The sequence below is a fragment of the Misgurnus anguillicaudatus genome, chromosome 21, assembly GCF_027580225.2.
Source record: "Misgurnus anguillicaudatus chromosome 21, ASM2758022v2, whole genome shotgun sequence".
NCBI lineage: Eukaryota > Metazoa > Chordata > Actinopteri > Cypriniformes > Cobitidae > Misgurnus > Misgurnus anguillicaudatus.
The window spans coordinates 3,840,243-3,859,723 of NC_073357.2; the positions used below are offsets into that span (position 1 = coordinate 3,840,243).

Genomic DNA, 19,481 nt, shown 5'->3' on the forward strand with positions numbered 1-19,481 from the left:
GAACACATCTGATACTCATTCAAAGGTAACATGATGGAAATATATGAGAAATTGCTTTGAACAAGTTTCTAATGTTAGTTTTCTGGTTCAGTAGGGTTTATGGCTAACTAGAACACATTAGACAATGTCTGATTAATGTATGAGTTAAACTAGTTGAATTATATTAATCTACAGCAGTGCTTCTCAAATAGTGGGGCGGGACCCCCAGGGGGGGCGCACAAGACCCTGTGGAAAATACTTTTTCAGGAAGTGATTTTTTTGCACCGTCACTTAAAGACATTACACCCCAATCACGCTGATAAGCCGCTTGAGTTTTTTATTATTATTTATTGATTATATTTAATTTAATTTTTCAGTATCAAATGGTCAAAAAATATTATACTTTAAATAAGGATTGTTTTTTTTTTATTTCAGGCAAATTGATGCATTTTAAAGGGACACTTCACTCATTTGCATAAAGCTTTGTATAGTTAGAACCCCAGTCATGTTTTTGAATGGTCATGCATAATTTTCTCACTTGCCACTGAGAAAGGAGAAATACAGATTCCAGTGTTGCACTTCCTTCTTTCAATGATGTAAAAATCATCATTTTGCATCATTGAAAGAAGGAAGTCCTATATCTTTTTTAAGGGGGTGAGACTACAAACACCCCTTTTCTCGGTCAAATAGGCACCAAATTCTAAATGTATGTTACATTTAGACTACAAATATGACACACTTTAAAATAAAGATTAATGTTTCTACCGCTGAAATGCTCCTTTAAGTCTTTTCTGTTACAGACTAAAAAAACAATGTTAATAAAGTTATTCTTTGTTGTAAGTTGATTGATATTTCTTTTTTTGTGTTTTCTTTAATGTTAATAAGGATACAATGTTTTGCAGATGTGTAATTTTATAGACAAATTATAATATTTACAGTCGCTGCGGAGAGTTGGGGGGGGGGCGCGAATTGTTTACTTCTTCCTAGGGGGGGCGTGACAAAAAATAGTTGAGAAGCACTGATCTACAGTAAAATGATAATATGATATTACTTGATCAAAGTGAAGTAAATCAAAGTTTAGTGTTTGCTGTCAATGAGTAACACGACTCAAAGTGAACCAGGAAGTATTGTATGTGAACTGAAGACAGAATGAAAAAGCTGTAAAATGTGACTGTCACTGTTTTCTAAAAAAGTTTTAAAGAGAAGACACACAATGGCAGAATCTTCACCAACATCACCAAAACCAAGATGGACCAGAAAAAAGAGTATGACTCCACCACCATGTAAGCAAACAACCCAAAGCACATTATTTATTATATAAACTCTTACCATTAATTTAAGACATACGGTAAATAGTGTGTCAGTGATAAATGTTGATGATGATGTCTGTGTTTTTCAGTTCTGATTGAAGAGCTTCAGTGTGGTGTGTGTCTGGATGTGTTCAGTGATCCAGTCAGCACTCCATGTGGACACAACTTCTGCAGGATCTGTCTGAAACAGTACTGGGACAACAGTCAGATCTACAGCTGTCCATACTGTAAAGAAACATTCAGTAAAAGACCAGAACTCAAGATCAACACAACACTTAGAGAGGTCACGCTGATCTTTAAAGAAAAGTTCAGTCTGAGAAGATCTGAAGTCCTCTGTGACATCTGTGATGAAAGAAAACTGAAAGCCCTGAAGTCCTGCCTGATGTGTCAGACATCTTACTGTGAAACTCATCTGGACCTTCATGAGAAATTCAGTTTAAAGAAACACAAACTGCTGGATCCTGTGGAGAATATAAAGGACTATATATGTGAGAAACATGAGAGACCTCTGGAGCTCTTCTGTAGAGATGATCAGACATGTGTTTGTGTGTTTTGTACTGATGGAGATCACAAGAATCACAACACTGTTCCTCTAGAGGAGGAGAGTAAAGAGAAGAAGGTACGAGTTCATAACAACATTAATACATGCTTTATTCATCTGTTATACATATTCAAACAACATGATCTTTTGTCAGAAGATGATCAAATGTGTCTGTCTATAGACTCAACTGATGAAGACACAGACAGACATTCAGCAGATGATCCAGAAGAGAATCAAGAAGATTGAATACATCAAACAATCAGCAGAACTCAGAAAAGTGAGTTGAAGATGTGAAATATTTGATGGATGATAATGTTTTGATTTGTCTTATAAATAAAGGTGATGAATTGTAATGAAAAACTGATTTCTCAGAGAAGCAGAGAGCAGGAGAAAGCAGCGAGTGTTAAGCTCTTCAGTGACATGATCAATTCCATTGAGAGATGTCAGACTGAGCTGCTGGAGACGATGGAGGAGGAAGAGAAACAGGATGAAGATCTCATTAAAGTTCTGGAGCAGGAGATCACTGAGCTGAAGTGGAGAGACAGTGAACTGAAGAAGATCAAACACAGTGAAGATTATCTTCATCTCATACAGGTCAATGTCTCTCTCTCTCTCTCTCTCTCTCTCTCTCTCTCCTCAACCTGATCTCACAAATTTCAGTGGCATAGTCACGGAATTTTGTGCTCATTTTTCCGTGGCATTCTCACGGATCTCCGCATTTTTCCGTGGCCCTGCTACGGACTGTCTTTTCCGTGGCATTCTCACGGATTGGTTACTCAACTGTTTTGTCCTATGTTCTTACCATTTCTGCTTCGGTTTAGGGTTAGATTTACATGAAATGACATCCCTACCCAAACCCAACTCTAACCCCAACGCCAGGCAACAATTGTTTAAAGTTTAGAAAATATAAACGAATAAATCAGAAAAAATAGTATAAACCAATATTTAAAGTGACATACTAATGCAAACACCAAATCTAACCCTAAACCGAAGCAAAAATGGTTTGAAAATAGGAAAAAGCAGTTGAGTAACCAATCCGTGAGAATGCCACGGAAAAGACAGTCCGTAGCAGGGCCACGGAAAAATGCGGAGATCCGTGAGAATGCCACGGAAAAATGAGCACAAAATTCCGTGACTATCCCACGGAACTTTGTGAGATCATGTTGAAACTCTCCTGCTGTAGATTGGCTCATCATCCCTGTACAGAGCTCCAGACATGAAGAACTGGTCTGAGATCAGTATGAAGACTCATGTGAGTGTGGAGACTCTGAGGAGAGCTCTGACTCAACTACAGGAGACTCTCAATGAGAAACTCACTCAAACTGGTAGGTGAATATTAGTTCATCAATGATCAGTGATTATTATTAATATACAGCAGAACCGCTTCACTGTTTGTATCATTCCTCAACTGGTAATTTCAAAATTACTAACTTGAGCCGTACAGTCACATCTTTGTGACGGTTAAAGTCGCAATGAAATTGAAATGAAAAACTATATATATATTTTTTTTTTAACATTGTGGTATTATTAACAAATGACTTATCTGTGAGCTTCATTATTTTTTAAATTGTGTGTGCTCCTAATCTTTAATCAAAAATGCAAATCTCCTCCCCTCCTCAAAACGGTCTCTCCTTAATTCCGGTCATATGGTATGGCAGGTGGGTGGGGTCCAGGAGAAGATCGCAGCAATTAGCAATTAGCAACACGACCCAACTTCAAACGATCCAATCAGATCTCGATGGACAAATTCAAATCCAGCTCTGCCTTATTTAATTTCAGAAGCCGTTTCATTCGGATATACGTCACCACAGGGAAAATAAGACAATCGCTACTTCCGTTTCATGGCGACTTTAAACACTCATCTGCTCACCACTCACCTTCATGTCACAGACACTTAAAATAAGAGCATAAGTACTTCAATAAACAAGGACAAATCACTAGTGATCAACAAGAGCGCTCTGTTTCAGGTGTATAAGTGACAGTTTGTCAATTAACTTGTTTAACGGGAGTTGCACCCAAAGAGTGCATCAATTGCCAGCAACTAGCACAGATTATAAACGCTAGTTATGATATTCAAAACAAACATCTGAAAGGGTTTCCTGTCATTCTGGGCTTCGAATCCATGGCAGAAGTAAGTAGTTCTGCACAAAAAATTGCTTTAAAAGACCTTCCTTTGTTGTTTTACATTTTTTACACATTTGTGTTATCGAAACACAATATCTCTCGTAGTCGTGTGATGCGGCTCTATAGCAAAGTTTTTATTCATGATTTTATTGTTTTGCCCTTTTCTCAGACACAAAGTGTAAAACTTAAAGTATTTAAATGCATGCTATGAAACATTTCTAATACACTCTCAGAAAGGAAGGTACAAAAGTAAAAAGTCACCGTGGTACCTTTTCAAAAATTACACTTTTGTACCTCAAAGAACCTGAATGTTACATATTAGGACCTTTTTAAAGGTACCATCCCAGTGACCACTTTTGTACCTTTTTATCTGAGAGTGTATTTAAAACTATTTTTGCAAAAGAAATACTGTAAATGTACAAAGTGGTTGTCGGGAAAATAAGTTAGGAAAGAGTCAAAAAACTGAAAACACAAAAGTGTCTTGAGCGAATACAAAACACTACACAAGAGATCACAAAAACATTTATTTATTTTGCTTCCCCACCATTTAAAAATACTCTGTTCTTTAGAAATGTGCATGAAGTTTTAGAGAAATAATAAAAAAGAAACACAATCTGCATGTAACCACAAAAATAAACTGCTGCTATAACCCACAAATCATCTGCTATAGAAATATTGTTACAAATCCTTGTTATCTGTCAAATGTTTTTAAATTTCTTCTCTAAACTGTTGCTGATGTTTTATTGTGATTTGTGTTGACAGTGTTGATGAAGATGCAGCAGTATGCAGGTACAATGTGTGATCTACACTCTTCTCTCACATTCACGAACAATAATACTTTACATACACAAACTCATCTCTACTATTATAAACACATCAACATCTTTATATTGTCATTCATATTCTCTCATCTCTCTCTCAGTGGATGTGACTCTGGATCCTGATACAGCTCATCCAAAACTAATCCTGTCTAAAGAAAGAAAACAAGTGAGACATGGAGACATTAAACATGAACTCCCAGATAATCCAGAGAGATTTTATCCATGTGTCTATGTCCTGGGAAAAGAGGGATTCGCCTCAGGGAGATTTTATTTTGAGGTTCAGGTGAAGGACAAAACTGACTGGGATTTAGGAGTGGCCAGAGAATCTATTAACAGAAAGGGAGCGATCATAGAGACTCCTCAGAATGGATTCTGGACTGTGCAGCTGAGGAATGAGAATGAATATAAAGCTCTTGCTGGTCCTCCTGTCTCTCTGTGTGTGAAAGTGAAACCACAGAAGGTCGGGGTGTTTGTGGATTATGAGGAGGGTTTGGTTTGTTTTTATGATGTAGAGTCCAGGTCTCATATCTACTCTTTCACTGATCAAACTTTCAATGAGAAACTCTTTCCATTCTTTAGTCCATGTAATAATGATAAAGGTAAAAATTCAGCTCCTCTGATCATCTCACCTGTTCATTACAACTAATACATTTACATCCAGAATATAAAATATTAAATGAAAAATTAGGACTATATGAAAATAATAAATAAATTTTCTGTTTTTCTAATATTATATACAGCAATCTTTGTTTAAAGAACTTTATTTTCAAATACAAATTATTAAATTCTACACAATATGACTAAAATAAAATGTCATAATCTTCTATTAATGAGTGTTTTCCAAGAATATTCAATTTTTCTCTGCTCTTATTGTCACAACTCCATTCTCTGTGCCCTCTTGTTTTCCCCCTGTATTCACCTTCTGGACTTCATTACCCATAATCCCTCACCCTCCCTTACCAGGGGCACGTTCAATCTTCACCATTTTCCAGGATGGCCAGCCTCTGGAGGACTATGTGCTGGAATTCACGGACAATGCCCATCAGGTGAGCTGGAGGGATTCAGCCCTTAACAACTGCTTTCGTTTGGGACTGGATCATGATCTTCAAATTATGCCCTCCAGTTCACCATACCCATCACCCAGTGCCTTCCACCTCATCCTACATTCACCAGTATCCGGTTTTTACCTCTGAGATCTGCCAGCCCCTGCACCAGATGGCCGTCACCATTCCTGTCTATGTTCCCCGCAAGCTGCAGACTCGCTCATCTGATCCCTGCAAGATGAAACCTCTCTCCTCTGATCCCCGCCGAGGACTCGCTTTTCTGTTCCCCACAATTTGAAGACTCGCTCCTCTGATCCCCGCGAGCCGAGGACTGTCTTTTCTGTCTCCCGCGTGCTGGAGACTCGCTTCTCTAATCCCCACAAGCCAAGAACTCGCTTTTCTGTTCCTCACGAGCTGAAGACACACTTATGAAGGCAAAATAATGCCTAAATGATTTGCATGCGCAGGATAAAATTTGTGAGAGTGTACGTGACATTGCAAGCGTGAAATAAATTTGCATGCGCAAAAACTGTTTTGTAAAGGTGTAAATCAAGTTGCAAGCGTAAGAAAATAAGTTTTTTAGCAACATTGTACTGTTAATCATAATTGTAATTCATGTCTTGTAAAACTGAAACTTCATATTTACACTAAATAAGTTTAAACTGTATGCATCTGACCTCAGTTTTTCCACGCTTACACTTTTGGCACGGTTTTTGCGCTGAAATACTGCCAAAAGCATTGCAAGTCCGCAAACAATGGTGTGCAATCAAAAACACAGCTTCATGAACTATATGAGAATATAGTTTGGAATTATATGCTACACTGTTCTACTAACAATAATGAATACATCCATGTACTCCATCCTAGACCATAATAATATGGTAAGGAATGCAGTAGCCTACTATTTATAACATTATTTAATAAGAAATGACTCAATGTAGCACCAAATACTCCATCCTAGTCTACTTAAAAAACTGCCATGCTTTGTTGTTCTTTCTCTGTTTTCTTTGTTTCTATTTTATTTGAAGCTGCTTTGGTATGAACAATTGTTAAAAACAATACATAACTAAAATTCACTTTTATAAATTTTATATATATTCTTATATTTATATATATTACATTATTATATATTATATATTACGAAACACCAGCTTAAAATTCAGAATCAACACATGTCAGCCAGCTTAAAGGTTTATGTATTAAGTCATTAAAGTAGTATTCCTGCAGCCTCGTGGACGATACTGAGAGAACTTCTGGTGTTATATTGAACCAATCAGAACAGAGAAAACAATGAGTCATCAGGAGCCTCATTTCATAGCCCCGCCTTCCCATCCAGGCTTACAAACTCAAATGAGTGAGAGATTTGCGACAAAACTGCAAGCGCAGAGGGACCAGTAGATGTTGGGTTATTTCAGGAAATAGTTTTCCCTCCGTACACAACATATACAACTGGTTTATTTTACACACAGAGACAGATTCTGCGCGATTATTCAAATTTGACGTTCATGAACCTGTGTTTTTGATTGCACACCATTGTTTGCAGACTTGCAATGCTTTTGGCAGTATTTCAGCGTCCCAAAAGTGTAAGCGCGGAAAAACTGAGGTCAGATGAATACAGTTCATACTTATTTAGTGTAAATATGAAATTTCAGTTTTACAGACATGAATTACCCTTACGATTAACAGTAAAAAGTTGAATAAAAATAGTTTTCTTACGCTTGCAAATTGATTTACACCTTTACAAAACTGTTTTTGCGCACGCAAATTTATTTTACGCTTGCAATGTCACGTACACTCTAACAAATTTTATCCTGCGGATGCAAATCATTTACGCATTATTTTACCTTCCTACTCGCTCCTCTGATCCCGGCGAGTCAAGGGGATTGAGTCAAAGGACTCGCTTTTCCGTTTCCCGTGAGCTGGAGACTCGCTCCTCTGATTCCAGTGAGCTGAAGACTCACTTATCTCTGCCTTACGAGCTAAAGACTCGCTCCTCTGTTCCCTGCAAAAAGACCTTCATGCCCTGTGTCTGTTCTCCGTAAGAGGAAGTATCAAAGAATGATGTCTTGCCTTGAGGATAATCAGATGATGTCTGTGCGAGTCCGGTTGGGTATGGTCCCGTGGTCCCTCTTGCATTGGAGGTATGTCCTGTGAGTTCCATGCTTCCCATGTTTGCAATGGTCCTGTGGTGTACGTGGTCTGCTTACTGTGAATACACTCAAGCCAACTAACCTGAATTGCCTGAATCACCTGGCTTGCCTGAATAGCCTGAATCACCTGGCTTATCTGAATCACCTGTTTCTCCTGGTTCACCTGAGTCGCCTGTTTAACTTGATTCACCGGAGTCACCTATTTCCCCTGGTTCACCCGAGCTCCCTGAACTCTCTGCCCAGCCCATGATGGCCGTTCCCGAACTATCTGAACTCTCTGCCCGGCCCAAGATGGTTGTTTTCGGGCTCCCTGAACTCTGCCCAGTCCAAGCTGGCCGCTCCTCGTGCTTACCTGCCTTAAGAGTCATGGTCACTGGGATTTTTGGTGCCCTGTCGGCGCCCCAGTGCCTCCTGTTCTGTCGGCGCCTCCCGTCCTGCCGGCACCTCCGGCGCTTCCTGTCCTGCCCACGCCTCCTGAACTGCCCGCGCCTCCAGGGCCACCAGAACTGCCCGCGCCCCGTGGCCACCCGAACTGCTAAAGCTCAAAGTTCACTGCCAGGCAATATATTTTCTTTAACAGAATTTGCCTTTCAAAACCTTTAGCAAATGGCCGGTTTGGACTCATAGACTGTAAAAATAGATGGACGTAGTGTCCACAACGTCACCCATAGGCTTCTGAAGATCGTTTTTGAAGCTTAAAGTAGGCCATCTTGGCCATGCGTCACCACGCATCACTCGAAGCTGAGGTGACTTGTTGCTGAAACCATGCCCGCCTAGCTCGACTCTAGTGACAGCAGTGGCTGCTCAACCGTCACTCAAGTGGCCACACCCTTAATTATGCAGAACCTGTTACACTCTGAGCCATTTTTCAGAATTTCCGCCTGAATGTGGCATGCCCAAATTTAAAAGCCCCTCATAACCATATACAGTGGAGTAATTATACAATTTGTATTGTCATTTTACAGGAGACCCTTCCAAATTTTATAAAACACTGTTAAAAGAGCTAAACATGGTTGTATGTGTTGTCAGTCCTCTAATAAACAGAAAAATAAATAGGGGCTTTCAATTTTTTTTTCAAAAGTCTGTATTTGAAAGTGTATAACTCTGGCCCTGAGTTGTCCCGAAACCTGCAGAGAGTTTTGTTTAATTCCAGCTAATGTCAGTTTGTAGAAGAAAAAGTAAATTTATCTCTATCATAATCTATGCAAAAGTTATTCTATTCCAACTGAAGGGAGGAATAATACCATTTTTGTATTCAATTTCCGCCTAAAAACATTTGAAATGTTGATCCACATACCCACATAGTGGAATAAATGCAATATATCTTTATATCATTTTACAGAAAACCCTTTGAAGTTACATAAAAAGCTGCTGTTTGTGACAAATATTATTATTTATTTTGTTTTTATATGATAAACCACCTAAAAAAAATTGTCTTTGAAAGTATATATCTCAGGCTCTCTGTGCTACAGCAGACTGCAGTTCTGGTTGTTACCAGCCAATGGCAGTAATCATTCAAAAAAAGAATGTTCTCTTCTTGTTGTATGCCAGAGTTATTCTAATTTAACTAACTAAGCTCTGCCCACAGGAATACGTCAGTCACCAGCTTTGGCTCAAACCGTTCTGCTAAGCTAAGCTGCTTTTCGAATCAATTCAATTTTATTTATATAGCGCTTTTCACAAATGGTAATTGTTTCAAAGCAGCTTTACAGTAATAGAAGCAAGGAAAAACACAGAAAAATCGACAGATAGCATAACATAATACAGATAGCATAAGCAGCAGAACCCAGACTTTTTTTAGCCGGGAGAAAAAAGGCCTAGGAGGACAAAACCCTTGATATATATGTAAACCAGTAGGGAGATTAAACGGGTTCTGCAGGTGGTGGTTGGTCAGGCATCAGCTGGGCATCACGTTGAAGTACGGCTAGTAAATCAGGGATGTTCCGACCTTCACATTTACCGGAACTGGGTCTGTTTGTCTTGAGTGATATGACTCCTCCTCATTTACGTAAACAAAGTGATAGCGATTGGTTAGATACAATCTAAACCAGGCTAACACCTGACCACTGATGCTAACATAGTTTTCTAGTCTATTGAGTAAGATTGTGTGATCTATTGTGTCAAAGGCTGCACTAAGTTTTAGTAATATAAGGAGTGAGATTTCACCACGATCAGATGTTAAGAGGAGGTCATTTGTAGCTCTAAGCAGTGCTGTCTCTGTGCTATGGTGGGGCCTGAATCCTGATTGGAACTTTTCATACGTACTATTTTTTGCTAAGAATGTGCGGAGCTGGCTTGCCACTACTTTTTCTAATATTTTAGAAAGAAAATGAGATTTGAGATAGGTCTAAAGTTATTAAGATCTCCCTGGTCAAGGTGTGTTTTTTTAATGAGCGGTCTAATAACTGTTAGTTTGAAAGCTGTTGGAACGTATCTGTTATGATCCTGTTCTGTGTTTCCCCTGTGATGACTCTTATTTTGAAGTCCTGTCCATGTCTACCATATCTGTAGTCCTTTGTAGTTCTTTTGTTCATTGGTCTTTGTGTTGATTGTTTCCCAGGTGTGTCTTGTTATCTGTTACCCATGTGTAATCCCAGTGTCTCAGTTTTCTGGTGTCGGTCGTTGAATGTGTAATGCCTTGTTCATGTCTGTTTGCCTGTGCCTGTTTTGATTGTTTTAACTTTAACTTTAATAAATACTGCAATTGGATTCTCAGTCTCTGCCTGCTTGCTTAAGCACCAACATTACAGAACGACCGATCACTATGGATCCAGCAGAAATTATTTTTTGTTTATGCCAGGAGGATTCCCCAGTTGAGGAATATGTGGAAGTGTTTTTGGACCTCGCTAACCAAGTGGATTTCGGGGATAAAGCACTTAAGGACATTTTCCGCCTGGGGCTAGAGGACAATATCAGGTATATAATGCCCAATACCCGCGAAGTGGGGTCTTTCACGGACTATGTGAGCCTTGCACTACTGTTGGGCGGGTCCTCTCTCACCGTGACCAGGGTCGAGGTGGACGGCGCTCCTAAATATTTTTTGGAGGGGCAGTAAGTATCGGGGTCCGTGGGATTCGAAGCCAGAGCAGCCACGGACGCCTCAATGCACTACGTTAATCCTGTCTAGTCCAGTCCTTTGTATGCCTAGTCCCGAACCTGTTCACAAAATGCAAAATGGCTGCCACCAGTTCCGAGTCAGTTGGCAAGATGGCTGCTATACCAGTCAGCCCAGTTGAGGCCTGTGCGAACCGTTTAGTCTCAAACCTGGGGGATACCCCGATCGCGTCAACGGAACCAGCCGGGCGATCGCGTCAACGGAACCAGCCGATCGCGTCAACGGAACCAGCCGGGCCGATCGCGTCAACGGAACCAGCCGGGCCGATCGCTTCAACGGAACCAGCTGGGCCGATCGCGTCAACCGGATCGATCACGTCAGCCGGTCCGACCAATTTTTTCATTTTTTCTGAGTCCAGTGAGTCAACAGAGTCAAATGAGTCATCTGATTTGTCCGAATCATCAGATTCTTTGGAGTCACCTGAGCCAAATGAGTCATTCGAATCTTTTGAACTGTTGGAATTTTCTGTGTTTTCTTTGGCTTTGTGGTCTGCTTGGTCTGTTTTTTGTTCTGCTTCACAGGAAGTTACTCAAATGAACTCTCTGCCTGGTCAAAAATGACTATGTCTGAATTAATCAGTCTCTCTGCTCCGCCTACCTTGAGTTTTGTTTCTCTGGCTTTGCCAGCCTCTCTCTCTCCTGTCCCTGTTTACAGGCCCAGAGCACCTCCAGCACCACCATGGGTTGTGGTTCCGACCAGCTCGCTGATTTTGTCTGCAACAGCACCCTGGTCTCCAGCTCAGCTTTGCTCTCTGGTTCTACCTGCTCTGCCTGCACCGCCTTGGCCTTCTGCTCTGCCTGCACCGCCTTGGCCTCCTGCTCTGCTGGCCCTGCCCTGGCCTTCTGCCCCTTGGTCACTACAAGCACCTGGCCCTCCGTCTCTCCCCTGGTTCCACCTCCATTCCTCCGCCCACCCGAACAATTTTGTTGTTCCCATGGGAGAGTCTGGAAGCCGCTCGTAGGGGGAGGGCTCTGTTATGATCCTGTTCTGTGTTTCCCCTGTGTTGACTCTTATTTTGAAGTCCTGTCCATGTCTACCATATCTGTAGTCCTTTGTAGTTCTTTTGTTCATTGGTCTTTGTATTGATTGTTTCCCAGGTGTGTCTTGTTATCTTATCACCCATGTGTATATAATCCCAGTGTCTCAGTTGTCTGGTGTCGGTCGTTGAATGTGTAATGCCTTGTTCCTGTCTGTGTTTGCCTGTGCCTCTTTTGATTGTTTTAACTTTAACTTTAATAAATACTGCAATTGGATTCTCAGTATCTGCCTGCTTGCTTAAGCACCAACATTACAGTATCCTAATTCTAGAGATGAGCTAAAGATATTTAGTACTGTGTCTACTATTGGTTTCTGTTTGTTCTTTGTTTCTAGTCAGTTTTGAACTGTGCTAAAGAGGAAACAAGGGTTATTATGATTTTCTTTAATATGCTTGCTGAGATAGGTAGATCTGGTGGTTTTTATAGCCTTTCTGTAGTGTTGAACACTCTCTTTCCATGCTGCACACCATACCTCTAACTTTGTGCTTCTATAACTTTTTTCCATTTTTTCCATTTTTTTTTAAGGGCTGCAGTGTGATGTTCATACCATGGAGCTGACGGTTTTTCTTTGATTCTCTTTTTTCGAATGGGAGCAACAGCATCCAATGTGTAAGAACAACCATTGTTCTATTACAATATCTAGATCTTCACGGTTATCTGCTACATGTTTCATTTGGGACAGGTCTGAAAGAGTGTTAATAAAGCTATCTTTAGTGGTGGGAATTATTGTTCTGGTCTGTTGGTAGCATGTTGTGGATCGAGTGATCTTATCTAGAAGTACAGTGTATGACACAAGGCAATGGTCTGAAATAGGGATGTCCCGATCAGGTTTTTTTGCCCTCGAGTCCGAGTCATTTGATTTTGAGTATCTGCCGATACCGAGTCCCGATCCGATACTTATAGAATACATAAAAAAAGGATAAAGAAGAGCAAAAAACAGATCCAGGATGTTTCTTATTTTTTATTTAATGCACCTTATTTTAACATTCAACAACTCCGTTATAAAACAAAGCACTTCTGTGAGGTAGCTTGAACAATCAAGTAATAAATAACATAAATTCTTCACTTTTGGACTTTAGTGCAACAGTAAATATAAAAAAACTCTATAAAAACAAATAGCACCTCAACTTAAAATACCCGGCAGGCATGTAAACAAAGAAAAAAATAAAAGTGCCACAGTGTTTGCAAAGCCAGTAATGTGCTTTTAGGAACTGCACTCCTAACTCTTACTGTCATCAGTAGTAAGTTTTACAGAAGGAAATGTATGTTTTTCTTAATGAAAACTAACATCTCTACCTTGTCAGATTTGAGCCTGTTTCTGTTCTCATCAAGGATGTTTGCAACAGCACTAAAAAGTCTCTCACTGTCCACAGAGCTGCAGGGGGCACTGAGATACTGAGCTGCAACAGCAGCCATAGACGGAAACTGATAAGCATGTTCTTTCCAGTACTGAAGTGGGTCGCTTTTCTTAGGGGTGTTTTTTTCTGAGAGGTAGGTCTGCACTTGAGTTTCTGCTGATGTGGTACTCACGGACCGTCCCTGTGACTGCCTCTCTTGTAAGATTTCCTCAAAGGCGATGTCCAGGCTGCTACATGCTTCATGACGTGGTGACTTGCTCACTGGCTCTGCTGCTGCAGCCTTATTTTCCTCTGGCACTGCACTGACAGCCCTCCTCCCCTCTGTCTTTGCCACCTCCTGGATAAGATGTTCCTTTGCATGCAACAGGTTGGCTGACTTTGTGAAAAAGCTAGAAACAGATAAAAGTAACACACAATTAAAAACAATAAGACAAGAAGAGACAACACATAGCATAGCTCTTCAGTTAAGCAACTGCCTACACATGTACTCATTAACAAACAATAAAATAAAATAAATCGAACCTTAGAACTAAATTACCCAAAACTTTATTAAAAAGGAAGTAAATATAAACATGATGTACAAAAGGTGCATTTTATTTTTACTATACTTGCCCATCTTTGTATCTGGGATCTAGAAGAGTGGCAATGTAAAAGAGTGGCTCAGTTTCAATATCAGCACAGCGCTTCTCCACTGCCTCCAGCAGAGTCCTCTTCATTGTTTTTATTCCCTGGTCATCATCATCCTCCCGAGACAGAACACGTCTGAGGACTAACGAGGGAATGAATGACTTAATGAATGCATGGGATTATAGTTTGTTTCAAACAACATGAATACATAAAAATATATATTACCTGTTATGGCAGGGATTACATCAGCTGCAGTTGCAGTCTCCCTGCTCACATCCCTAGTCAGCTCTTCAAATGGGGATAGCACATCAGCAGTCTTTTTCATCAGCTCCCATTGGTGAGCTGTCAGTGTTGCTGGTAGAGTGCGCTCAGCTGCAAAGACACTAAGAGCACGTTTTTTGTTGCAGTAGGCTCTGCAGCATATAGAGGCTGCTGTTCCATCGTGTCTGCACATAAGAGAACATGATTCACTTTATGTTTGTGCAAATTATTAAGTGCAGAGCACGCAATGTATTAGTGGCTTACTAAATCAAGTGTATGGGAAATAAAATAATAATACAATAGACATACATTAAACAATGTTACTAGAGGAATCTCACCTGTACATCTTGCTGTAGGCGCTTGATATCCATATTTAGGTCCATCTGTATGTCTTCTAGTCGAGAGTAGGCCAATGGGGAGTGTTTGAAATGGCCTACAATCTTCCTTGCGTTGGCCAGAGTCTCTGTCACGCTGCGCTGAGACAGCAGACCCTCATGCACACAGAGTTGACAGGAATGGGCGACACAGCCCAAACTTGGCACCCCCATATCCCTCATAGCTTTCTTCATATTTGCCGCGTTGTCACGCAAAATTACGTGGACCCGTTGCTTATCAATTCTCCAGTTGTTGAGCATCGTTTCCATCGATTGCTGGATGCGCTCTGCGGTGTGCGATCCGCGAAATTCCTGTGCATGTAGGGTCGCACGGCGTAAAACAAAACTTGAATCAATCCATTGTGCGGTAAGGCTTAGTAGAGACATGGGAGCTACGGACGAACTCCAGATGTCTGTGGTGAATGAAACATGGGGTGCATCTGATAACATGACAAGTAGTTTGTCAGTAATCTTTTTATAAAGGGCTGGCAGAGCTTTCTCGGTAAAATAGTGACGAGACGGCATTTCAAATCGTGGTTCTACGTGCTCCATAAGCATAAGAAATCCAGGGTTCTCTACAAAGGCGAATGGCAGGTCACTCATTGCGATCATTTGTGCTATCTTGGCTGTAATGTCCTGTGCCTTCGCGCTGTCATGGGGCATTTTTTCTCTCCTCTTCAAACTCTCCTGCAGCGTGAGCTGACTCGTCTTCGGCTGGGTTGCCTGGGTATACTCGCTGTATTGTGTCGGGTGTTTGTTTTTGAGGTGCCGTATCAGATTTGTGGTGTTAAACGTAGCCTTTTCCTTTCCACCTCTTGAAATCCCAAGTTTACATATCTCGCAGTTTGCTATGGCAACGTTGTTGTCATCAACTTTATAATACTTCCAGACCGCAGACGACATACTCACACTTTCAGCTTTAAGTTGCTTCCGTGTTTTACTTTGCCCCGGCATTTAACCAATAGCGTCTCTGCAACAAAGTGATGTCATGCCGCACGCGTTGCTGTTTCTGTTTGGAATTAAAAAGGGTCTAACTCTTTGCCACCGCATAAATATAGATTTGTTAAAAAAATAATGAGAATATATTAACATAAATATCCGAGTCCTGATCGGGAGGTAACGTCCGATTCCGATCGAGTCTGAAATCACGTGATCGGGGCCGATTTCCGATCATGTGATCGGATCGGGACATCCCTAGTCTGAAACTGCATCGCTCTGGGGTGATTTTTCGTTGTCATTAAAATTGAGCCCGATTGACAGAATTAAGTCTAATGTGTGTTTACGGGTATGCGTTGGCCCTGACACATTTTGTCTAATATTGAGAGAATTTAGAACATCCATAAAAGCTAATCCTAAAGTATCTTTTGGGTTATCAACATGGATATTAAAGTCACCAACGATAAGAGCTTTATCTACAGTGACTACCAGCTCAGACAGGAAATCTGCTATTTCTTTAAGAAAATCTGTGTGGTGGCCCGGAGGTCTATAGATTGTAGCTAGGCCAAAAGAAAGCTGTTTGTTTTTACGATCAGTTATTTCCATATTTAACAACATTATTTCAAATGATTTAAATTTCAGTTCAGATTTATGGTTTACTTTAAATATTTTGTTGTATATTGTACATCACCCCCTCTCTCCCTCTCTCTCTCACACATTGACTTTACTTTGGTGCGCCGCCCAGGTACATTAACAAGCGCCCAAGTATATCTGGCATCAAATTTTGTCTTTTTTGTTCTTCCGTGATGATGACACTCTTTAATAATGACATTTTGTGTGCGATTTGATGAGTTCGGTATGCGTTCACGTGCTCTCTGTTTCTCAATGAATTGGGTGCGACCCGAACAAGCCCGTGTCACATTTTATCCATAATGTTTCTGAACTTGAGCAAAGTTTTACCATTAGAGGACTTCATGGAGCACCCGCAGCCCGTATGGTTCCGGGTTTATATTTGAAATGGTCAGTCGGGTCCGGGTCAGTCATAGTAAAATTACTTTGGGTCCCAAAGTCTGAATTTTGAAGGGCACACCAGCCCGAAGAAATGCCGGGTCTATGCACGGAGTGAAAGTGAGATGACACGCAGGTGTGCTAATTACATGGTGTATGCCGGTTCACCATGCTCTCCTCGGGTCTCAGTCGCGAAGCCAACACTGAAGCGGTCTCATATGGGGCAGCCCGAGCGGTATTACAGCCGAGGCTGCTGCCATATGCCCCAGGAGCCTCTGAAATGTTTCAGGGGGACCACTGACTTGCCTTTGAGAGTTTTGAAAAACGTTAGAATTGACTGTACACACGCTCTTCTCCCAGTTGACCCGAAGACCCAAACAAGCGAGATGCCGAAGCATTAAGTCTCTGTGTTTGCACAGCGTCTGCCGAGATTGAGCTATTATAAGCCAATCATCAAGATAAGCCAGAATGCGCACAACGCTCTCTCTCAGGGGTTTTAACGCCACCTCCACTAATTTCGTCAAGACATGGGGAGAGAGAGACTAAAACTTTGTACTGATATGCCCTCCCCTCAAACGCAAAGCGGAGAAATGGCCTGTGGGAGGGAGAATGGACACATGAAAGTACGCGTCTTTCAGGTCTATGGCTGCAAACCAATCTTGGGGGACAAATGCATTGGAAAATGTCTTTCGACGTTATCATCCTGAACGGCATTTTTAGAAGTGCACGGTTCAGTACACGCAAATCCAAGATCGGATGTTACCCACCCCTCTTTTTGTGTATGATGAAGTACTGGCTGTAAAACCCTGACATCATCTCGTTTGGAGGGTCCGGCTCTATCGCGAGATGGGAAACAGAGGTGGGCGCCGCAGGACGCTCTCGGCGAGCGGCAGACTGAGGCTCCGACGTTGATGGACCAGGGGCAGCTCTCTTCCTCCGCGGCATGATCTTAGCGATCGCCTTAGTCTGCTTCTGTGCGGCGGAGAACTGCTGGCCAAAATTCTCCACTGACTCGCCGAAGAGGCCGGTCTAGGAGACGGGAGCAATCAGGAGTTTGTTCTTGTCGACTTCCATCATGTCGGCCAGACACAGCCAGAGATGGCGCTCTTGGACCACCATGGTGGACATTGCACGACCGACTGCCTGGGTGGTAACTTTGGTCATCTTTAGTGCCAAGTCAGTGGCCGTTTGAAGCTCCGAGAAGGCAGGCGAGTCGTGGCCTCCCTCATGCAGATCCCTCAAAGCCTTCGCTTGGTGAACCTGCCGCAGTGCCATGGCATGCAAGGCGGAGGCCTTCTCCCACAGGTCCTGGTATGTGAGACCTTCCAGGAGCAGGAAACTACACTAACCTTTCGACTGGTGGCACTTGCGCTACCAACTTTTTCAGTTACTGGCACAAAATATGATTTGGTCGCACATATTTTTTTCAAGTTATATTAAGGCTCTCTAGATAATAATGAACAAAAATGAAACTGTATTGCATACAGATATGCTTTTTATTTTACTTGCCATCTTTTAAACCACATGCCTTCTTGTTTTCTTAAACGTTGCAGTGTTTCCCACAGATCTGAAATTTACTTGGTGGTGGTAGCTGGTGAAAAGGGCAATCATTACCCACTGACAAATAATGGTCTACTATACATGTGATTAAGAACTAATAATGTGTGACACAACACAATACTTTGATTTATTGAAAATGAATATTAATTTCACATTATATTTCATTAATCTAACCACCCCAAACTTTCTTTGCCATTAACAAAGCTGACACTTACTGTTTTTGCACTGATATATGAAGCAATTATACCCCTTTTATCAAACTCAATATAATACAATACTACGTATAGTATATTAATAGACATTGCAGGTCTATAGATTATAAATGTGACTGATGTTATAATGTTTATCATTTATATTAGATAGAGCAGAAGCAGTAAAAGTGCCTATCTTTCTATTTCTCTCTGTCTTGCTGATTAAAAAAGCTTAATCCACTCATTATTTCAGATTTAAAAGTCTACTTGCTGTCCCGGTGACAGACTTTACATTGCTTTGCTCGTTCAGTGCAATGGGCTTGACATTAGCACTGCTTTTGCGCTAGAATCTCTGTGCAAACTTAATATGGATATGGTTTTAGAAAAAATATGGTTTATTAATAATAAGAAATAATAAGATATGTGAGAAAGCAAATGCAGCGCGTGGTCGTAACAAGAACCATCACCATAGAAACCGGAGGAAGGCTGAAACTGCACTCCAGCTTTAGCGCGGTAGCGCTCATGGCCGTTTTCCGATCGACTCGGGTTATAAACACAATATTAATCAGACTTGGGATCCAAAGTAATTAAACTAGGACCTAACCGGACCCGACTGACCATTTAAAATATAAACCCGGAACCATACGGGTCCCGCGTCCTCAGTGAAGAAAGACCTCTGCTCAAGTTCAGAAACATGGAAGACACTGCGCTTGCTCGCGTCACACCCAATTCATTGAGAAACAGAGCACGCGAACGCACACTCGAATAGGGAGAGACACGACGTGCTTTCACGCAAAATGAATCATCTCTGGGTCTAACTCTGGTGCTGCGACCCGACCAGAAGGAGGAAGGGCGTCCGAGTCGACTTCAGAGGGAGACAGCCCCCCCGCTGATGCAACGGTAGATGAGGGACCTAAAGGAGGACCAATAGATTCGGTAGACACCGCAGAACACGAGCCTGCCGTCTCCATTGGAACCTCTACCGGCTGTGGATCGGGGCGCTGAAAGCTGCAGGACGAATCCCCCGAACGACTCAGCATGGTGAG

General features: G+C 41.4%; 2 protein-coding genes across 2 annotated transcripts; one reads left to right on the forward strand and one right to left on the reverse strand.

The window, feature by feature from the left end:
* The first annotated feature begins 1,192 nt into the window (after positions 1-1,192).
* Positions 1,193-5,421, forward strand: LOC129417613 (zinc-binding protein A33-like). Its single transcript, XM_073859639.1, has 7 exons — positions 1,193-1,253; positions 1,364-1,617; positions 2,033-2,107; positions 2,203-2,430; positions 3,014-3,155; positions 4,717-4,743; positions 4,877-5,421. Exons 1-7 carry the CDS (start codon positions 1,193-1,195, stop codon positions 5,419-5,421), a joined length of 1,332 nt encoding a protein of 443 aa, XP_073715740.1.
* A 2,369-nt stretch (positions 5,422-7,790) lies between these two features.
* Positions 7,791-15,643, reverse strand: LOC141353311 (zinc finger BED domain-containing protein 4-like). The gene is made up of 6 exons (XM_073859799.1): positions 14,718-15,643; positions 14,331-14,551; positions 14,091-14,247; positions 13,417-13,867; positions 11,681-12,027; positions 7,791-8,001 (listed from the first exon to the last, which is right to left on the reverse strand). The coding sequence occupies exons 1-6, from the start codon at positions 15,641-15,643 to the stop codon at positions 7,791-7,793; spliced, it is 2,313 nt and encodes a 770-aa protein (XP_073715900.1).
* Between the last annotated feature and the right edge of the window lie 3,838 nt (positions 15,644-19,481).

What these genes read in the sequence shown, in the direction of transcription:
- LOC141353311 (XM_073859799.1), bottom strand. Translation starts at nt 15,643, where the DNA reads ATGTCGTCTGCGGTCTGGAAGTATTATAAAGTTGATGACAACAACGTT. An exon ending in GATCCCAGATACAAAGATGG is followed by an intron (nt 13,868 to 14,090) that starts GCAAGTATAGTA and finishes ATCTGTTTCTAG; the next exon opens with CTTTTTCACAAAGTCAGCCA. An exon ending in ACAGGCTCAAATCTGACAAG is followed by an intron (nt 12,028 to 13,416) that starts GTAGAGATGTTA and finishes AGCGGCTTCCAG; the next exon opens with ACTCTCCCATGGGAACAACA.
- LOC129417613 (XM_073859639.1), top strand. Translation starts at nt 1,193, where the DNA reads ATGGCAGAATCTTCACCAACATCACCAAAACCAAGATGGACCAGAAAA. An exon ending in TCAGTCTGAGAAGATCTGAA is followed by an intron (nt 1,618 to 2,032) that starts GTCCTCTGTGAC and finishes ATGAAGACACAG; the next exon opens with ACAGACATTCAGCAGATGAT. An exon ending in TTCATCTCATACAGGTCAAT is followed by an intron (nt 2,431 to 3,013) that starts GTCTCTCTCTCT and finishes CTCCTGCTGTAG; the next exon opens with ATTGGCTCATCATCCCTGTA.